Source organism: Podarcis vaucheri (assembly GCF_965113315.1).
Source record: "Podarcis vaucheri genome assembly, chromosome: 9".
Lineage (NCBI taxonomy): Eukaryota > Metazoa > Chordata > Lepidosauria > Squamata > Lacertidae > Podarcis > Podarcis vaucheri.
The window spans coordinates 9,744,924-9,764,983 of record NC_138767.1 but is presented as its reverse complement, the minus strand read 5'-3'; the positions used below and the strand labels follow the sequence as shown (position 1 = coordinate 9,764,983).

The 20,060-nt window shown below is 44.9% G+C and overlaps 1 protein-coding gene across 2 annotated transcripts in view; it reads left to right on the top strand.

The window, feature by feature from the left end:
* Positions 1 to 18,634, top strand: part of NPFFR2 (neuropeptide FF receptor 2) — a 52,902-nt gene extending 34,268 nt beyond the window's left edge. The window contains exons 2-4 of one of the 2 annotated variants that reach the window (XM_082236568.1): positions 12,684 to 13,023; positions 14,173 to 14,272; positions 17,004 to 18,634. In XM_082236568.1, the coding sequence (XP_082092694.1) occupies positions 12,696 to 13,023; positions 14,173 to 14,272; positions 17,004 to 17,850 (1,275 nt within the window). In that variant the 5' untranslated portion in view covers positions 12,684 to 12,695 and the 3' untranslated portion in view covers positions 17,851 to 18,634. Of the gene's footprint in view, positions 1 to 12,678; positions 13,024 to 14,172; positions 14,273 to 17,003 lie in introns of both variants that reach the window. The other variant, XM_082236567.1, reaches the window with a different exon arrangement.
* Positions 18,635 to 20,060: the final 1,426 nt, after the last annotated feature.

Here is a 20,060-nt window from a genome sequence, read left to right as displayed (position 1 = left end):
TGAGTCCAGTCGTGAACAACTCTGGGGTTGTGGCGCTCATCTCACTTTACTGGCCGAGGGAGCTGACATTTGTCCACAGACAGTTTTTCCAGGTCATGTGGCCAGCATGACTAAGCCACTTCTGGCGAATCAGAGCAGTGCACGGAAACGACGTTTACCTTCCCGCCCGAGCGGTACCTATTTATCTACTTGCATTTTGATGTGCTTTTGAGCTGCTAGGTTGGCAGGAGCTGGGGCAGAGCAACGGGAGCTCATCCTGTCACGGGGATTCAAACCGCCAACCTTCCGATCGGCAAGCCCCAGGCTCAGTGTTTTAGACCACAGCGCCACCCACGTCCACCTAGAGTTAAGTATCTTGGCCTTATTTCCCATTGAAATCAACAGAGCATTTTGACCATAACTTAAGTCCCATTGGTTTCAATGGGAAATGAGTTCAACAAAGCTAACAGATGATCGCAGGCAGGGTTTTTTGGGTATACACGGTGCCCCTTCATGGGTTCTTTTGCCAGATACAGTTGAGTGGGACCAAGTTTGTCCATGGCTAACCAACTAAATAGAGGCAGGGAGGAAGTTTCCAGAATTATGAATGGGGAATGGGCAAGGGCTGTGACTTAGTGGTGGAGTCCCTGGTTTTCTCTGGTTTCAAAAGAGGGAGTGGGCAGCAGCTGATATGAAAGACCACATCTTCAGACCCCTGTCAGTGCAGATTATATTGGGCTGGATTGAGAAATGCTGTAACCTCGTCTAAGGTAGCTTTCATCTGATCCTTCAAGCATTCCACTTACAAGTATGTTGTTGTTTTTCTGCTGTGCTGAGGACCCCAGAACTTCTTCCTTGCCTGAAGAACAATGGGGAGGCATGTTGACTTCAAAGCACTTAACAATAGTACGGAAACACCTGAAAAGCCACAGGGTTTCTTGCTCCTCTCTGAGCATCTGAGGCTTAATGCAATAGTTCTCATCTCTCTCCTCTGGGAGGAGAGACGGTCAGCTCCATAATAATAATTGTCAGGGGTTCAGGAGCACTCTGACAATAATAATAATAATAATAATAATAATAATAATAATAATAATAATAATAATTTATTTATACCCCGCCCTTCCCAGTTCAGAAAACTGGGCTCAGGGCAGCTAACAACAAATTTAAAACACTTAATTGATGCAACGAACAACAGCATGAAATAAAGTATAAAACATGAATAACAATCAATTCAGAATTCAAAAATCAATTTGGGGGAAATCCATCCAATAAACATTAGATGATCACCAGGGCCAGCTGGCTAAATTAGTCCTATTTGGGCCAGCGAGGAGACCAGGGGAGAATTAGCTGTGGGATCCCAGAGCGGGTAATCTTCATAAAAAGGGGAGAGTGGGAGGGAAGGAAGAAGAGAAGAAGAAGGGTTTGGATTTGATATCCCGCCTTTCACTCCCCTTCAGGAGTCTCAAAGCGGCTAACATTCTCCTTTCCCTTCCTCCCCCACAACAAACACTCTGTGAGGTGAGTGGGGCTGAGAGACTTCAAAGAAGTGTGACTGGCCCAAGGTCACCCAGCAGCTGCAAGTGGAGGAGCGGAGACACGAACCCGGTTACCCAGATTACGTGACTACCGCTCTTAACCACTACACCACACTGGCACACAGGAAGGGGAATAAAAGATCAGGCTAAGTTCAAATTGAAAGCCAGGCGAAATAGTTCTGTCTTACAGGCCCTGCGGAAGGAAGTTAAATCCTGCAGCACCCTGGTCTCATGGGACAGAGCATTGCACCCTGCAACTGTGCTGCGTCTTGAGGTCAGCATAACATCAGAATGCCTCCCCCCATCCCAATGTGTGAGTAGTAAATCAGGAGAACAAATAGTGGGTTTCAACCAAGCCCTTGATAATTGGCTTCAAGAAAGGCTTGCTGATTTTTGAGCACAGTGATGAACTCAAGTAGAGAAATCAAGTGGTGTTGCTGCTTGTGAATAGCACCTGTTTCAGTTGTTTATTTATGAATGCATGTGATAAGCATCGCTTTCAGTGGTAGATGCTAGGCAAACTCTCCTCATTGGGATTTCTCATTATTCTGGAATTAGCCACTTATTGCTGAATGAATTCTGAATGTTATATAATGTGGAGAAGGTTGTCAGGTGTCAGTGCACTGGGGGAGATGGACCTTTGAGGCATGAAGACCACCAACCAAAATGTAACAAAACATGAAAAACTTAACTTCATTGGGAAGGAAAACACCCTGCTGCTTCCTTCATTGCAAATTTTGCCATCCCCAGAAAGAGACTGAGAAGTGCTGAGCAAAGTTCAAGTTAAGTGCAACAGCAATCCTTTAACACTTCAGTTTCTTTTATTCATACCATTTTTATGACTCTCTCCCTCTCATTCTGTTTCCTGGGTGTGCTATTTATAGCTCACATTTCCTACTTCACAGAAATGATATGGATGTCCAATTTGTTTCTCTTACTCTTGACAACTTCCTTTTCACCAAAGAAGAAAGCAAAGTGTTCTGAGAACCAATTAAGAGCCCTGCAATCTCCAATAGTCCTAACAATTCTGGGAAACTGGTTAAGAAAAAAAAGGAGATACTGTGTTGTAGCAATCTGATACAGGGACACACTCCCTACTTTCCTTTTTCTGTAAATTCATTTCCCTCTGCAGTTGTACTAAGGCAATTGGTAAGGTCATTGGAAGAAACGATAGACTATAGGACCTTTGCCATGAGAAAACAACTCAGTTCACACTTCTCATAGAAGTATCTGTGACACGCATTTGTACTATACATTTAAAATATCCTGGGAATTGTAGGATTTATTAACAGTGTTCATATTCTTTTATTATATAATTTATTAATGGTGCCTAGAATTGTTAGGAGGTCCTTATTCCCCTCATAGAGCTGCAAATCCTAGAATGGTTTAACCATCAGAGAATCAGAGAATTGTAGAGATTGGCCCCAGCAAGTTTTTATATCAGTACCAAACTATATATAGAGATTTTTTAATTATATGATTTAACCCCCCCCCCATGTACTTTCATGTTACTGTAGCCTAGGTATGCATGCCACCCATATCTGTTGTCCCATCCGTCTGTGTCCAGTATATCCGTAATTTTCAGAGTCATCCATTCTTTTAGCCAACACAGACATGAGGCCTCATAATAAAGCTTTAGATCTGGCGAGGTTGCCAGATCGAGTCTTGGACATATTTGAAGATGGCTATCGTATCTCCTCTTAGTCTCATCTTTTCCAGGCCAAACATACTCAGCTCCTTCAACCATTCCTCATAAGGCTTGGTTTCCAGACCCTTGATCATCTTGGTCACCCCCCTCTGCACACATTCCAGCTTGTCAATCTCCTTCTTAAATTGTGGTGCCCAGAACTGGACACAGTATTCCAGGTGTGGTCTGACCAGGGCAGAATAGACCAGAACTATGACTTCCCTTGGTGGCAACGTTAGCTGTTTCTCTCACTCACATCTGCCTCACTCTGTGGAATGGTTCAGGGGATCCTTCCTTAGAGCAAGGCATTCTGGGTGACATGGCTGGGACAGTGCCTGCACTGCTGCTGCTGTATTAGCTAGAGAGCTCGTTTAAAACATAGCAAAATTTTTAAAGTTACTTTGCTAAGTTTCAACAGCCTTTCTAGCCCCCGCTCTTATTGCAACCTCATGCAGTATTCCTCATGAAAGAGAAGGGAGGCTGGGAGAAGGGGTGGTTGGCTGACTGAGAGCTGGACAGTTGGACAGCCAGTGTTAGTGGCAGGAAGGAAGCACTCCCTGGGACTGTCCGCAAGCCTCACCTTGCCTCATTATAGCACCTGTATTGACCAATCTTATGCTCTTTGAGCCAAGCTGCTCGACAACATGACGTACCAGCAAATGAAACAAATTGCACAAAGGCAGCCTTTGTGCATGTTAATACATGTAGACTGCTGCGTACAAATGTGTAAGTCTTTGGTTTGGAAGAATAATAGGGGGTGAATCACATATTTTGTTTTCCTAGTTATTCTTTATTAATTTAAAAACACCCCCTTCCACTCACAGATGCAATTTCCTCATGGAAAAAAGCAGCAGAAACAATCTGAGGGAAGATTTAACCTCTCCTCTCATACGCTGTGTTTCTTTTAGAGTGGCAAATGAAATGTTTCTTAAAGCAGTGCTTTAAAACTGTATTATTATAGCCAGTTATCATGGCTGGAAGGCTCCTAGATTCAAAGGCACTAAGAGTCATGATAGCATGGTTACTGCATCTGCCTTAGTATGCAAGCACTCCAGCAATCTACAAAGTGCTTCAGCCCAGGTTGCAATGGGGCATGACTTTAGGGGCAGCTGTTACCCCTGGCTTTGTGGATGGCTTCAGGATTATGCTAAAAGTTTTTTCCCAAAGGCATCTGGGTGGCCACTGTGAGAGCAGGATGTTGGACTAGATGGCTTGATCCAGCAAGCTCTTCTTCTGCTTAACACGCCGCATCTTCAAGTGTTTAGTCCAAATCAGGCACTTGTCAGGCACATGGTTCTTTAATGTGGTGGTAGTTCTTTTGCACAATACAGCATCTTTTCTCTTTTGCTTGCTACTGACCTCATGCTCCAGCAGCTTCTGCACAGAGTCTAATGAGATGCAAAAGAGCTTGGCTCGTAAACCAGCTGTGCCCTGCTTGCAGACCCTCGCTGTGGTCTGATAGGTAACGCTCACAGAGTATTGCTCTGTGGGCTTGGTCACTGGTTGGCATTTGCAGTCTACTGTCCCCTCTCCTGGAGACAAAAATAAGAAATCTTTAAACAACAGAAGAACTAGTCCAGCATTGCATTTTCACAATGGCCAACCATTGTGGTCTCCTCTGTTCCATGGCCTTCCTCTGGGCTCCGGCCTGCTCTCTTGGAGCGCTAGCTGCCGTGGAGAAGGCTCAGGCCGGGCCTGGGTTCGGCCACGTGTCCTTGCCCTCCCAGTGCTCTCCTACCTCTCCTCCTCAGCGGCAGTGGCGTGGCAAGGTCGGGGCGCCCTCTTTTTTCTCTTTCCTCTTTCTCTCTCTCTTTCTTCTCCTTTTCCTCTCCTCCTTCTCCCTTCATCGGCTCTGGGGTTTTTCCTGGCCCTGGAGTGCTTCTTGGCAGTCGGCTGGATGGCCGGGCACTCTCGCTCCTGGCTTGATTTGGGCTGCGGGGTGGGGTGTGTGTGTGTCAGTGGTTTCCCTAGTTGACGCACCAGGCGTCCCCTGTTCCCCTGCGGCGGTGGTGGCAATTTCAGCAGCCCGGAGCCAGCCTGGTAGCACAGTTGGCTCTGTCTGGCTTCAGGAGTTGCTTGCTGCCGTGGCGCCCGCCATTTTGCCTCACCGGAAGTCCCCGTATGATGTGTCTTGTGCCGCTGAACCAATCACACAACATCCATTCCCTACTAATAAATCTACAACACTTAAAATATAAATCCGGGAACATTAAATGAAATCTGGAGACATTCCGGGGAGGGATTTTGTCCGTGGACAGATTTGTAAATCCGGGGACTGTCCATGGGAAACGGGGACATCTGGTAACCATAACTTAGTTCTTTTCCCCATCTTATCCTCACAACAACTCTATGAAGTGGGTAAAGAGCAATCCACACTCTGTGTGCATTGGGCTGGGAGTGCATTAGATCAGGCAGAAGCATCCCTCTGTCCAGCTGAGGGTGAAGGTGGCCTTTTGCCAGTCACTGTGCAGGTGAGCAGGATGCTATCAGCAGAATCTGTGCTGTTGCTATCCACCAGAAGGCTCCTAAATGGGGCTTTCAATAGATGGGAGGAACTGAGCTGGTCCAGGGTTAATTGGACCCTAGGCTGGTTTCACTGCTGTCATGCAACAGCATCAAGCCAAATTGCTGCACCAGCTCCAGACTGGAGTAGCAATATTCTGCCTCCCACCTTCCTACTTGGCCATGAGTGGCAGGACCATGGATTCAGTGGTAGCCCTGGCAGTACAAACAAATTGCTCGGGGCTTTGTAAATGAGTGCAAAAATCTTAAATCTGGCCCAATAGCAGATGGCCAGTCAGTGCAGATGTTTCAACCACATTGGCATAGGTTATTGGCTATCTGCCCCATCTGTCACATTCTGCACCAACTGGAACTTCTAATCACCCGAGGCCTTTAGTGTGTGCCAACTGTGGATTACGAATAGTTACGAGTGCCCTGGATATTACCTTTTTCTATCATGAGGAAGCACTGTTCTTCCCAGCAACTATCCAACCCACCTTTGATAAGTAAAAACACAGCAGGCAGAACTGTCAGAAGTGTGTCTGCTTGTGGGGCGAAGGGCTCGAGTGGCTCTCCTTGCTACAAGAAGTCTTCAAAGGTTCTGGTTGCTGCAATCGCCATGGTGATTCTGCCTACCTGGTTTGGCGAGTGTGATGAACAACGAGCCTCCCTCGCTACGTTGGAGTTGCAGAGGTGAGGTGGGGAATTGTCCTGTTAGTTGCGCCATGATCCTCACCCCCTTCCATAGTTCTGAGCTGGGAGTTGTTTGGGTGCTCAGAGGTGGGACATCAGTCATCAGAGCCTGGAAGCTGTCAAAACCTCGTCAGCCTTTCCCGTAAGGGTGGCCAGCAGGGTTCTTGAGTTTCTTAATGTCTTCAATATCTAGTTCACAGCATTGTCTTCATAGAGTGCTGTATTTACATCCCCTTTGACCAAAATGTTTTCATATGTGTCATGGGAACAGTTTTCAAAGTCAGCATGGAGCTGCTGAATACCAAATTAGAGCTGGTCCCAAGGGATTTCCTTGTGAGAGTAGGTTTTAAATGATATATTCTGATATTTCCTCTTCTCTGTAAGGCTAGTGGCAACTGAGGAATTATCACACTATGGTTCTTAATGTTATAAAATGCAAAGCCCATCTAAGATAGCTTCTTCATATATCTCAGGGGGTGGTATATAAATCTAAAAAATCTGATTAATAATAATAATAATAGCAATCTGGGCACAAGACACCTACTATGCCTTGCCTTGTGGTTGCTCAAACCTTGTGAATCACAATTGCTGGCTTGGCCTAGAAATCCCAGCCAAAAATGGGAGATCACTGACGGTAGGAGTACGGACCCTTATTTTCATCCATTGAAACAAATGTGGCGGCTATGCAGTTCCGCAAGGGAAAAGGCATGAGAGCTTCATGGCCAAAAGGTTCATGTTACATTCCCAGTCATTCAGTACCTCTCTCTTGTACTTTTTAGTTGCAACCCGCTATACTTTCGTGATTGTAAACACCATTTGATATGCAGGAACACTTCTTCAGGATATAAATGGCCTGCAAAACAGGAAACCTGATTTACATTCGCTTAGCGAAACGGGTCTTTATTTAATGTGATTCAAATTACCTTAATTCAAATAAACCAACCCCTGAGCCCTTGCACGTAGTTGGTGTGGAACCGTGTTGATTTGCATCCACACAAAGCAGTGTTGCAACTTTTCTTTTCCCTCTTCTCTTCTGCCCTTGGCAGAGAATGATGAAATTAAACAGACGTCCTCATCAAAAATGCACATTACAATATGCATTTTTATCCACATCAACAAGGTTATAGATATTTATGGCATGGTTCCATTTTCCATCTCCTTCACAACATGTGCTTTTCCGCTCTGCAACCCTGCCAGTTATGAGTCTTGTTTTCAGCCAAAATCTATCTATCTATCTATCCTATTAACTCCAGCAAGCATGGTCAATGGTTAGGGATGGTGAGAGTTGCTGTCCAATAACATTTAGCAATTTAGCAATATTCATTTCTGTGCAGGAAACACCCGATTTACATGGGGGTTACATTCCAAGGCTCCATACATTTAAGCGAAATCATGTATAATTGGGAAAAACCATTGATAACACCTGAAAACACCCCATTCTGCCCCTGCTCTACCCTTTTTTGTGATGTTTTGGGGTCATTTCTGGGTTCAGAGCAATGCATGTGCGCACAAACTCACATGTATCAGATGCTCCTAAAATGATCGCTGACTGTACTGATCTAGCAGCACCTTGAAGAACCTGGGTTCCTGATGTTCTCCTGAACTATTAATTTATTTTAATAATGCTACATAGTTTTATGGTCCAGGTGCTATCTCTTCTTTACTATTTTTTAAATGTTGCTACATAGTGAGGAAATGACTTTCTCAGGAAAAAACAGCAATTTGGCTCTGAAAAGAATTGTGCTTCGTCTTTCTTTCCTTTTCCTGTCTAACCTCTACTTAGGTTACAAAATGGTTCCACTATGTGCTTTTGACACCATATAATCAATCAGCACAGATGCACACCAAGGCATCGTCTACAGATTATCCCAGTACTATGCTTTTTGTATTTCTCCCTCTTTTCTTTTCAACTCCCTTTTTGACCTCTGCTGACGAAAGCGAGAATGCATATTTATCTTTCTGATTCTCTCTTTCAGGGTAGCAAACACAAAGAGCACAATAACTGCACTTTGGAACAAAGCATTTAGCAACTAGGGATGGACAAATCGATCGACTTCAGGTTCTCTCTATTTTTCATATTTCCACACTTAAGTTCCATTCATCACATCAATTTGTTTCTTTCCTTGCTTGTTTTTTTTAAATCGCCCATGAAAATGTTTATTATTATAACCTTTCTTTATTAAATTTGTATACCACCCTTCATTTGAGGATCTCAGAGTGCTTCACAGCATAAAAATCTAAGATAAAAACACAAAATACATAATAAACACAATAAAACAATACCTTGCTCCCACAGCACATTTAAAAGGGCATCAGATGTCAATCAGCCAAAGGCCTATTTGAAGACGAACGTTTTCTCCTGGCATCTAAAGGTGCATAATGAAGGCACCAGAGTCTCCCTGAGGAGAGCATTTCACAAATATGAAGCCACTGCAGAAAAGGCACAGTCTCATGTTGCCACCCTCTGGACCTCTTGTGGAGGAGGAATATGAAGATGATTGCAGGATCTGGGGTTGTTCATATGAGGAGAAGCAGTTCTTGAGGTATTACAGTCCTGAGCCATTTAGGGATTTATAAGTTAAAACCAGCACTTTGAATTGGGCTCGGAAACTGGCAAGTCAGGCCAAGATCAGTGTAATATGCTCAAACCGTATTGCCTCAGTGAGCAACCAAACCGTCTTCAGAGGCAGCCCTACAAATAACATGTTGTAATCTAACCTAGAGGTTAGACGACAAAAGTCCCTGTTCAGATAGGAGCAAACCTGCACCGCTAGTCAAAGCTGATGGCCAGTAGTCAAAGCTGACTGGGTGCCACTGAGGCCACCAGAAACTCAAGGATCCAGGAGTACCCCCAAATACTCGCTCCTTCATGGAGAATATAACCCCATTAAGAGCAGGCAATCTCTCAGCCATCTGATCTAGGGAATCACCCACTAACAGTGCCTCAGTCTTATCTGTATTGATCTGCAGTTTATTGGCTCTCTTCCAGTCCGTTGCTGAGGCAAAACATTGGTCCAGCACATCCACTGCCTCACCTGCAGATGTAAAGGAGAAGTAGAGTTGTGTGTCATCAGCATATTGCTGACAACACACTCCAAAACTCTGGATGACTCTGCTCAGCAGTTTCATGTGGATATAAAATCAAACCCTGAGGGGGCCAAGGAGCACTTCCCAACCATCCACCTCTGGAAACAACCACCTAATTTGGACCAGAACCACTTCAAAGCAGTGCCACCCTCCCCTAACTTGGGCAGCCACTCTAGAAGGATGCCATAGTCAATGGTATCAAAAGCTGCTGAGAGGTTGAGGAGAACTAACAAGGACAGTTAATTCCTGTCCTGACAGAAGTCTTCCTACAGGGCACCCAAAGCAGTTTCTGTGACAAAACTGAGCCTAAACCCTGGTTGAAATGGATCTAGAAAATCAGTTTCCTCCAACAGCACCTGGATCTGGTCAGATAACCTTGCCCAAGATAGTCTGTTCAGGTGTTCCATTGCTAGAATGCTGATCCCTGTTCTCTGTATGTGAGTCCATTCACATGAGAATGGAAACACCGCCATGAGAGAAAAAAATATACTTTTTGCTGGGTGGTCTTATGGATTATTATGGAGAGAATTGGCAGATGGACAAACTCACATAGTCACACAAATTATCTAGCCTCAACCTTTGCATAATTTGTACAGCAAGGTTTCAGCTGGCAGTTTTCCATTTTTAGACTGTTTCAAGATGCTGAATGGGTTCATTAATCACTGTAAGCATAGCAGTGAATCACTAAACTAATCATGCTAACGGCTCCCCACATACACACAAACATATCCATGATTTTTGAACTGGCAAAATGCAGCATATTGGGCAAATTCATCATGGATGTCTGCCTGATATTACACTGATTGTGCAGACAAGCCTTTGCATCTGTTTAATTCTTAATTAACTAGACATTTCAATGATGATTAGCTGATGGCCACTTTTTAAGATGACTTTAAAAGAGGATTAGGCATTCAGTCGATTGCAGTGGGGTTTGTTTGTATGTGTGACAGGTGGGTGGAGGGAATTGTTGGGTCAGATTAGCCATCTTGATTCATACATTTCTGGGGGGATAGATCATTGTCTTGTGCTGTATATATAATAAACGAGAGCCATTCCAGGGTGAAGGAGTCCTCCTTTGCTTGTCCCCGTGCTAGTAAAAGTTTGTTGATTAACTTTTCCAGTAGGGCAGTTTCCCATACATTTTGGTACCAGTGGTCTATGTTTGCTCCTGATAGGTCTTGTCATGTGCATGTGTGTTGTTGTCCTGGAGGATATTTAATAGGGCTAGTTCTAGAGTTGCTTCTATTACCTGTTTTGTTATTCTGGAGGTTTCCTGCAACACTGATACCCAAAAGGAATGAACTTTGGGGCATTCTCACCACATTTGGAGGTATGTGCCTATGGAGGTGCAGCTTCTTCAGCATTTAGCTGAGGTTCCCGGATGTATCAGTGCCAGCTTCCATGGTGTTAGGTACCATCTATAGATAAGTTTCAGAGTGAATTCTCTTCTTTGGGCTGAGATAGATTTAAATGGTAGTTTGAAGCACATTTTTGAACATTGGACAGAATTTATTTTGTATCCCATGTCATGCTCCCATTGATCTTTAATTGGGGGGGTGGGCTGTACTGTCTTGAAGTAGTATTTTATATAATGTAGATACCACCCCTTTGCTCTGTTCCTCTGTTGTTAGGAGGAGTTTCTCAAAGTTAGTCAATGGCCTGATGTTGCTGGGTTGTCGAAGAAGACTTGTACAGTAGTTGGTGGTGGATCAGTCAGAGTATTGGAGTGTCCCGTAATTTGTCTTGCAGTTGCCATGTTATACTATATATACTTTTTCTTGTTTGTTTGTTTTGTAACACAAGTAAATCTTTAATAAAAACCATTTTTTGTTTTATTTTTTATAGCACAATCCTTACTTTATTGGACCTTTCCCCTTACAGCGGACAATTTTGGCAGTATATTAAATGCGAATGCAGTAGGTGCTATCCAGTGTTAGTCATACTTGTAGTAGAATCTCTGGCACTCAAGTGTTTCGATTTCAAAGGGTCTACGCCGCTACTGCAAGGATACACAACACTGAATATCTCATAATATGCCTTATTTTAATTCACCATATACTGCCAACTCAGCAGTATAATAAAGGGCATGTGCCCTCTGGCAAATTCAACACTTGAATTGTAATAAATACTTGTACAGGCAAAAATGTAGATGGTTTTGGTCAAGACTACAAAGGCAGCTCCACCTCTATTAAACCAAAATGAAGCTGTTCCTAGTATCCTTTTACTAGTGAACTTGCAGAGGAATGTTTCAATAAATTTCAGATGTGAAAGCCCCGACTTGATGTGCCAATTTCAAACCTCAGGCAAGACCCCAGTGGATATAATCCCATTATTTGGAAGTTATAAGTAAAATGAAACCTGACATGGCTGTTTTGAAGGTAAGCCCAAAATGCTTACCTTCACATGGGTGGCGCTGTGGGTAAAACCTCAGTGCCTAGGACTTGCCGATCACATGGTCGGCGGTTCGAATCCCCACGGCGGGGTGAGCTCCCGTCATTCGGTCCCAGTTCCTGCCCACCTAGCAGTTCAAAAGCACTCTTAAGTGCAAGTAGATAAATAGGGACCGCTTTATAGCGGGAAGGTAAACGGCGTTTCCGTGCGCTGAGCTGGTGCTGGCTTGCCAGAGCAGCTTCGTCACAATGGCCACGTGACCCAGAAGTGTCTTCGGACAGCGCTGGCTCCCGGCCTCTTAAGTGAGATGAGCACGCAACCCCAGAGTTGGACACGACTGGCCCGTACGGGCAGGGGTACCTTTACCTTTACCTTTACCTTTACCAAAATGCTGAGATATTTGTCAACTCAAGTCCTTCCCCTTTGCAACAATAAAGCAATGCTTGTTTCCTTGAGCACTTGTTTTATCACTTTGCTTTATAAAAACCAATTTTTAAAAAGAGGATTAGGCAAATTCAAAGAGGGTACCACTATCATTGGCTATTGGCCAAAATGGGGGCTATGCTGCGCCTCCAAGAACCTCCATGGGCTTCCCATAGGCATCTGGTTGGCCGCCGTGAGAACAGAATTCTGGACTAGATGGGCTATTGCCTTGACCCAGCAGGGTTCATCTTATCTTCTGGTGTTCTGATATTTTATAGGGTATACCATCTTATCATACTAGTTACAAGACACATTTTAGAGTTCCAAGATGCATTCCCTTTCCTCACTGACTCCATTTTTTCAATTCTCTGATTTCTGCAGTCAAGCGCACTTTTAACATGGACAAGAACCTGGACTCCAGTCCTTCAGTCAGCAGACCTCCCGTGAGAAATTGCAGTGGACATATAAGCAGCTGCAACATGGAGACCAACATTTCCTATGTGGGTTTCTACCTCCACCAGCCGCTCGTGGCTGCAGTCTTCATCATCTCCTACCTTCTCATCTTCCTCCTGTGCATGATTGGCAATGGAGTGGTGTGTTTTATCGTGCTGAGGAGCAAACATATGCGCACTGTCACCAACCTCTTCATTCTGAACCTTGCTGTCAGTGACCTGCTGGTGGGGATATTTTGCATGCCCACTACCTTAGTGGATAACATCATATCAGGTAAATTTTGTCTCTAGCTTGTGTCCAATGAAGTCATGGGAGAGGAACCACCACTGATCATTGGCCATGCTGGCTAGGGCTGATGGGGGTTGGGTCTCCAGCAATATCTGTAGGGCCATAGATTCCCATCCATGGACAACATCATACTCAGATCCATCCCTGACCATTGGCCATTCTGGCTGGGGATGATGGGAATTGGAGTCCAGCAACATCTGGAGGTCCATAACTTTCCCACCATGAACAATGTCATACTCATAGCAGACAACAACCAGCATTCCAAATCCTAGGTCAGGGTGAGGATTGTGTTGCCCTCCAGGTTTTGCTGGATTCCCATTCCCATCATCACTGACCACTGGCCATGCCAGCTAGGGCTGTTGGGAATTGGAGTCCAACAACATCTGGAGGGCCACAGATTCCCCATCCCTGAACTAAGTCATACTTAAAACAGACTCTTGAAAACAGTGGCACATACTAGTCACGACTTAATGCATAGTAGATCCATTGAAAGTAAAGAATCTGACACAGCACTCTATTTCATTTTCCTGGCATTTCCTTACCCGATAATTTCCATTTTTTATGTGCTCTTTCACACAGCATAAAAGGCACCTCTGGAAAACTAGTGGAAATTTAGCATTCATTTTTGTATTATTTATTTCCATGAAAAAACCCATTTGCAGCCCCATTAGCCTGGAAAATCATGTGAGTTCTGCAGTGTAATTTCACATGATGGGAAAAAAAATTCTAGTAGTATTCCAGCATATTCTTTCCCACTATTTAAAATCTAATGCAACATGATGGTATATCAATCAAAAAGCCATGCTTATGTAATCCAGCAGGTCTTGCAGTTCAAAAAGAATGTTAGAATCCAGGATAAAAGCACTAGGACTTCAACTAGGAGAACTAATGCAATAATCCACAAGTTGTGTTCATTAATTTCTGTGGTTCATAGTAATTTTTTGTTGAATACCACCCGTTGATTTTAGTGGGAACTAAAAGACCCTCTCACCCTCAACTTCATACGCAGACAAGGACTGTGTATGTTTAAACATACCTGACAAGCACCCAGTTTAGCCCCAATGTGTCCTTTCCTTTTGGTATGCTATGAAAGCAGTTTCAATATCTGATAACCATTTTCTTTTCAAACTGCAGGATGGCCCTTTGGGAATATTGCCTGCAAGATGAACGGAATGGTCCAGGGAATATCTGTCTCGGCTTCTGTCTTCACTTTAGTGGCAATTGCAGTCGACAGGTATGTGTCTGTAACAGCCTGGAAATGGATATGGAACACATAAAATGTCAGTCGTACCAATTGTCCAAGGTTGCTGTCTTTGTAAGCCTCTTCAGTTCTTGTGCAATTATGCCATTGTGTAGTAGCGTCAGGAGGAAATCCGGTGGGACAAGACAGCACAATTATGCAGAGCTTGTTGCTCTGTGAAGGAGCTTTTCAGAACATGTGGGGGTTTGTGGCCTTTTTTCGACTGATGTGAGAGACTGCCTCTGCAAACCTATTGTGATTCAAGCTTTGCAGGAAAAGTGGCAGAGAGAGAGAAGAGGTGGGGATTGCAGGCCTATCAGAGTAAATGCACAGTTTAGCAGGACACAGAGTTTATGACTAAGGAGCCTTAGCATCATAATGGAGCTCATGAGGTCTTAGGCTCCACCTGCGACATTTCTACATCGGAACACAGGAAGTTGCCTTATACTGAATCAGACCATTATTCCATGCTGGTTGGCATTGGCTCCTCGAGGTTTCAGGCAAAGGACATTCCCAGGCCTACCTGGAGATGCTGGGGATTAAACTGGGACCTTCTGTATGCGAGCCTGATGCGCCATCACAGCTCTTCCTCTAATCACATACCAGCTTGGAAAGACACGTATCCAAGGCTGGGAGGAGGGGTGAGAAAGAAATTTGATAAATAAATTAAATAAACCAGCCATGGTAGCTTATCCATTCTGGGCTAGATGGTCCAATGGTCTGAGTCTGTGTTTCATCTTTGATGTAGCACTAAACCCAGGCCAGCCAATTTGATGTCCTTCAGAAGTTGTGAGACTTCAACTCCCACATTGTTGTTGTTTAGTCATTTAGTTGTGTCCGACTCTTCGTTACCCCATGGACCAGAGCATACAAGACACTCCTGTCTTCCACTGCCTACCACAGTTTGGTCAAACTCATGTTAGTAGCTTCGAGAACACTGTCCAACCATCTCGTCCTCTGTCGTCCCCTTCTCCTTGTGCCCTCAATCTTTCCAACACCAGGGTCTTTTCCAGGGAGTCTTCTCTTTTCATGAGGTGGCCAAAGTATTGGAGCCTCAGCTACAGGATCTGTCCTTCCAGTGAGTACTCGGGGCCGATTTCCTTCAGAATGGATAGGTTTGATCTTCTTGCAGTCCATGGGACTCTCAAGAGTCTTCTCCAGCATCATAATTCAAAAGCATCAATTCTTTTGCGATCATCCTTCTTTATGGTCCAGCTCTCACTTCCATACATCACTACTGGGAAAACCATAGCTTTAACTAACGGACCTTTGTTGGCAAGGTGATGTTTCTGCTTTTTAAGATGCTGTCTAGGTTTGTCATTGCTTTTCTCCCAAGAAGCAGACGTCTTTTAATTTTGTGGCTGCTGTCACCATCTGCAGTGATCATGGAGCCCAAGAAAGTAAAATCTCTCACTGCCTCCATTTCTTCCTTTTCTATTTGCCAGGAGGTGATGGGACCAGTGGCCATGATCTTAGTTTTTTTGATGTTGAGCTTCTGACCATATTTTGCGCTCTCCTTTTTCACCCTCATTAAGACACGACAAGGCAGTGATCCATGAAGGAGAAAACTCCCACATAGTTTCTGCCAATTGGCCATGTTGGCTGAGATGGGTGGGTGCTATATTTCAACAACCTTTGAAGAGTACCATATTGGCTATCCATGCACAAAACCAGTTTAGCGCTATGTTAAGAAGAAGTGTGGCTTCTTCACACCCCTCTCTTCCTCTGGTTTTTATATTTGTTGAAAGCAGAGCCCACTCCAATTTCCCTCACACCAACCTGACTGAATAATTTTCAGTACTGGCCACAATAACAGTTATTATTAATATTTTCCAGGTTCCGATAACTTCATAGCATCTTCTTTTATTCTTTTTTTCCCCAAAAATAAAAATCTGCCATTTTAGTGATCATTGTTTTACGATCATAGGCTAATGGCCCTGGAAATGCTAATAGGCAGAATACAAATGCCCCAAAATAAATTAATGGGAATAACCCATACGATCAACCACCCACTCAAGGGCGAATTCCTAGGACTGGATTCAACTAATTGGTCCTGCTAGTGGAAGCCCCACTTCCTGCTTTCCCTCCTCTCCTTCCCCAGTACCCCATTCCTTTCAATTGGCAGTGGTCAGCAGAACTCAGAACAGTGGATGGGGGAACTGTAGAACTTTTGTGACAAGGTGGCATTGAATTCCTTCCTTAATGTTTGGGATTCCACACAAACACACACGGCCTGAACCTCAGTTTCAACTGATAGACCTTCTTTTGGAAAATAGCTAGAATGCTGCAGTCAATTCTTCTTCCTGCAGCCTACAAAGTACCTAGTGGATGAGATAATACTGTTCTTACTGGCTGGGTACAGTACAGAGTCTTCAACATCATGGAACACTCTGGTAGGTGGAGAGAACCTGTACTGATCACTGTCCCGCTCCTCCTTTTTAATGCCAGAATAAGGGAAGGACTCTAATTCACTGCTAAAGCATCTGTTTTGCATACAGATGGTCCTAGATTCAATTCCTGGCATTTCCAGGTAAGGCTGAGAATGTCCCCTATCTGTCCCAAATCCCAGAGAGACACTGTCAGTGTAGACAGTACTGAACTAGATGCATCAATATATGGCAACTTCCTATTTTCCACCAAGGAGACACGTTGAGAATATGAGACATGCAGAATGGAAACCTTGTCTGTTTATGAAGTTAGAGGTGTTTTTATCTCTTCCTCGCAGGTTCCGCTCCATTGTTTACCCTTTCAAGCAGAAGCTCACCATCTGGACAGCAGTTGTCATCATAGTTGTCATTTGGGTCCTGGCCATTGCCATCATGTGCCCGTCTGCCGTGATGTTGAAGGTGGAAGAATCCCGGCATTTCCGAGTGTTGCTCGGTTACGGCAACAGAACCAGCCCCATATACTGGTGCCGGGAGGACTGGCCGAACCAGGACATGAGGAAGATCTATACAACCGTGCTCTTTGCCAACATCTACCTGGCCCCTCTGTCCCTCATTGTCATCATGTATGCCCGGATTGGGATCACGCTCTTCAACACCTCGTTGCCTGCCTCTGGGAAGCAGGGCCAGGAGCGCCACTCTGTCTGCAGGAAGAAGCTGAAGGTCATCAAGATGCTCATCATCGTGGCGTTGCTTTTCATCCTCTCCTGGCTGCCCTTGTGGACCTTGGCGATGCTCTCTGACTACGCTGACCTGAACGAGGAACAGCTGCAGGTCATCAATATCTACATCTACCCATTCGCTCACTGGCTGGCCTTCTTCAACAGTAGCATCAACCCCATCATCTATGGCTTTTTCAACGAGAACTTCCGGCGAGGCTTCCAGGCAGTTTTCCGGCTTCACCTCTGCTCTGGGGATGGGATGCCCAGGGAAACCTACTCCCAGCGTGGGCAGAGCAATGCCATTTTGCCAGCAGCTGATCCGCAGGAGCCGGAGCATAGCCTTACATCAGCGATGATGGGGAAGTCAACTCAGAAAGGGAACTGGATGGACAAGACGCAGGTTTTGATGATGGAGAACCTCGAACAGGTTTCCAACAACAATGGTGTTAAGCAGGACCTGCTATAAACTACCTCAGCTGTTTGGTTTTGCCAAAAGAGCCATGATATTCAAGCCCTATCTGGCAAAAACATCTGCAGCTGTTTTAGGACTTTCTTGTTTGTACAGTGTATATACGTTTTTGTAATTACATCTGATGGTTAGTGGGTCAGGGGGACAAGTGGTTTCCTATGCCAGTACAAACCAGGAATGTTTATTTCATAAGCTAGAAGTGATATTTGCACCATCTCACTGGAGTAGTCTCAAAGTCCTGACTCTAAGGGAGCTCTGGATCCTAGCAGGATGCAGCCTGTTGCAAAACCTATTGGTGTAAGCTTGACCAGCTTTTATCTAAGACATACTGTCAGTTAGAAGGCCAACACCCTTCAGACTGGGAAATATTTCCAGTTGAAAAGACAATCCTGGGTCACTCAAAACAAGAGAAAACTCCTGGATATGCGCTAACGCTCCATGGCCTTAACATAAACATTTACCTCTTTTATTAATTATTTTAGAATATATATTTTAGGTCACTTACATGGAAGATATCACCATTCTGAGAATTCCCTTGCTGAAGTGTCCCTTAGCTCAGGGATGTCCCTTAGTCCATGGCCCTCTGAATGTTGTGAAGACTACAAATCCCAGCATTCCTGACCATTGTGCTGGCTGGGACTGATGGGAGTTGAACAACATCTGGAGGGTGACAGGTTCCCCAGTCTTGCCTTAGCTGGATTTTAGAATAGGCACTGGGATCTTGCTCCTGACAAAGATGGAAGCGAGGACACTTTTTACTGAATAACATTAAAGTGCTCTCTCTCTCTCTCTCTCTCTCTCTCTCTCTCTCTCTCTCACACACACACACACACGTACACGTGCTTGAACATGGATGCTTGTATTCACATTTGAGTTGCTATCCTGAACATTCAGGTTGGGTAGCACCAGTGGCGTAATGTGGGTTGCCAGTGCCCAGAGCCATGTGGAAGGCTGGGTGGATGGGAGGGAAACAGATGGAGTACACATGCACATTCAACTGCCCAATGGCGTCCATGTCACCCAGGAGATTGCAACTGTAGAGGTAAGAAAAGAGGAGTCGTTACGTTGTCTGGAGTAGACACTTCCTGGTTTGCATGGAGAAACTGTTTTCAATGGAGCTCAGCGATGGAAGCATACAACTGTATTGAGGCAGCACCGGGTGTTGAAATTTTGCACCCAGGGCAAGCGCACTTGTGAGGCCTCCCCCCCCCCCCACGCTGTGCCACTAGTTAGCACCTGTTATTAGGAACAAATGGGTTGTTAAAATTAAGCAATGCCATTTGCTTAACTTTGGCTACCATCTTACCTCTGTGTAGCTATCACAGTAACTCATTGCAGTGCATCAAATATCCTGGTTTCAGAACAAGGGGGGGGGGAGGAGAAATAAAACCCACCTTGACATTTGAGAAGATCCAACACAGTTCTAGGTGCTTATGCTCCCTCTCTTCCAGATGAGTGATCTAAACCTCCAGAAAGGAAAATTGATAGATCAATGTATTACCCAAACATCTCTGTTCTAAACTCATTATGGTCTGATTGAAAAGGCACTAACAGCACAATCCTGCATGTGTCTACTTACAAATAACCCCCACTAAGTTCTCTGGTCGCGGGACGCGGGTGGCACTGTGGGTTAAACCACAAAGCCTAGGACTTGCTGATCAGAAGGTCGGTGGTTCAAATCCCCGCAACGGGGTGAGCTCCTGTTGCTCGGTCCCTGCTCCTCCCAACCTAGCAGTTCGAAAGCACGTCAAAGTGCACGTAGATAAATAGGTGCTGCTCCGGTGGGAAAGTAAACGGTGTTTCCATGCACTGCTCTGGTTCGCCAGAAGCAGCTTAGTCATGCTGGCCACATGACTCGGAAGCTGTACACCGGCTCCCTTGGCCAATAAAGTGAGATGAGCGCCGCAACCCCAGAGTCGTCCGCGACTGGACCTAATGGTCAGGGGTCCCTTTACCTTTAAGTTCTCTGGTAAGTGGCCATATAGTAGGGATATGGAATGTGGCCCCTCCTGATGCTGCTAGACTCCAACTCCTATCAGTCCCAGCCAGCATGGGCAATGGTTAGGGATGCTGGGAGTTTGGAGCCAACAACTTTCAGAGGGCCAAAGCTTCAGTATCCCTGGGTATAGGTGTGCAGCCTCAGACCATGTTAAGAACAGCATGTACAGGAAAAAGACAGGTCCCTTGGGTGTGTGGTGTCTCAATTG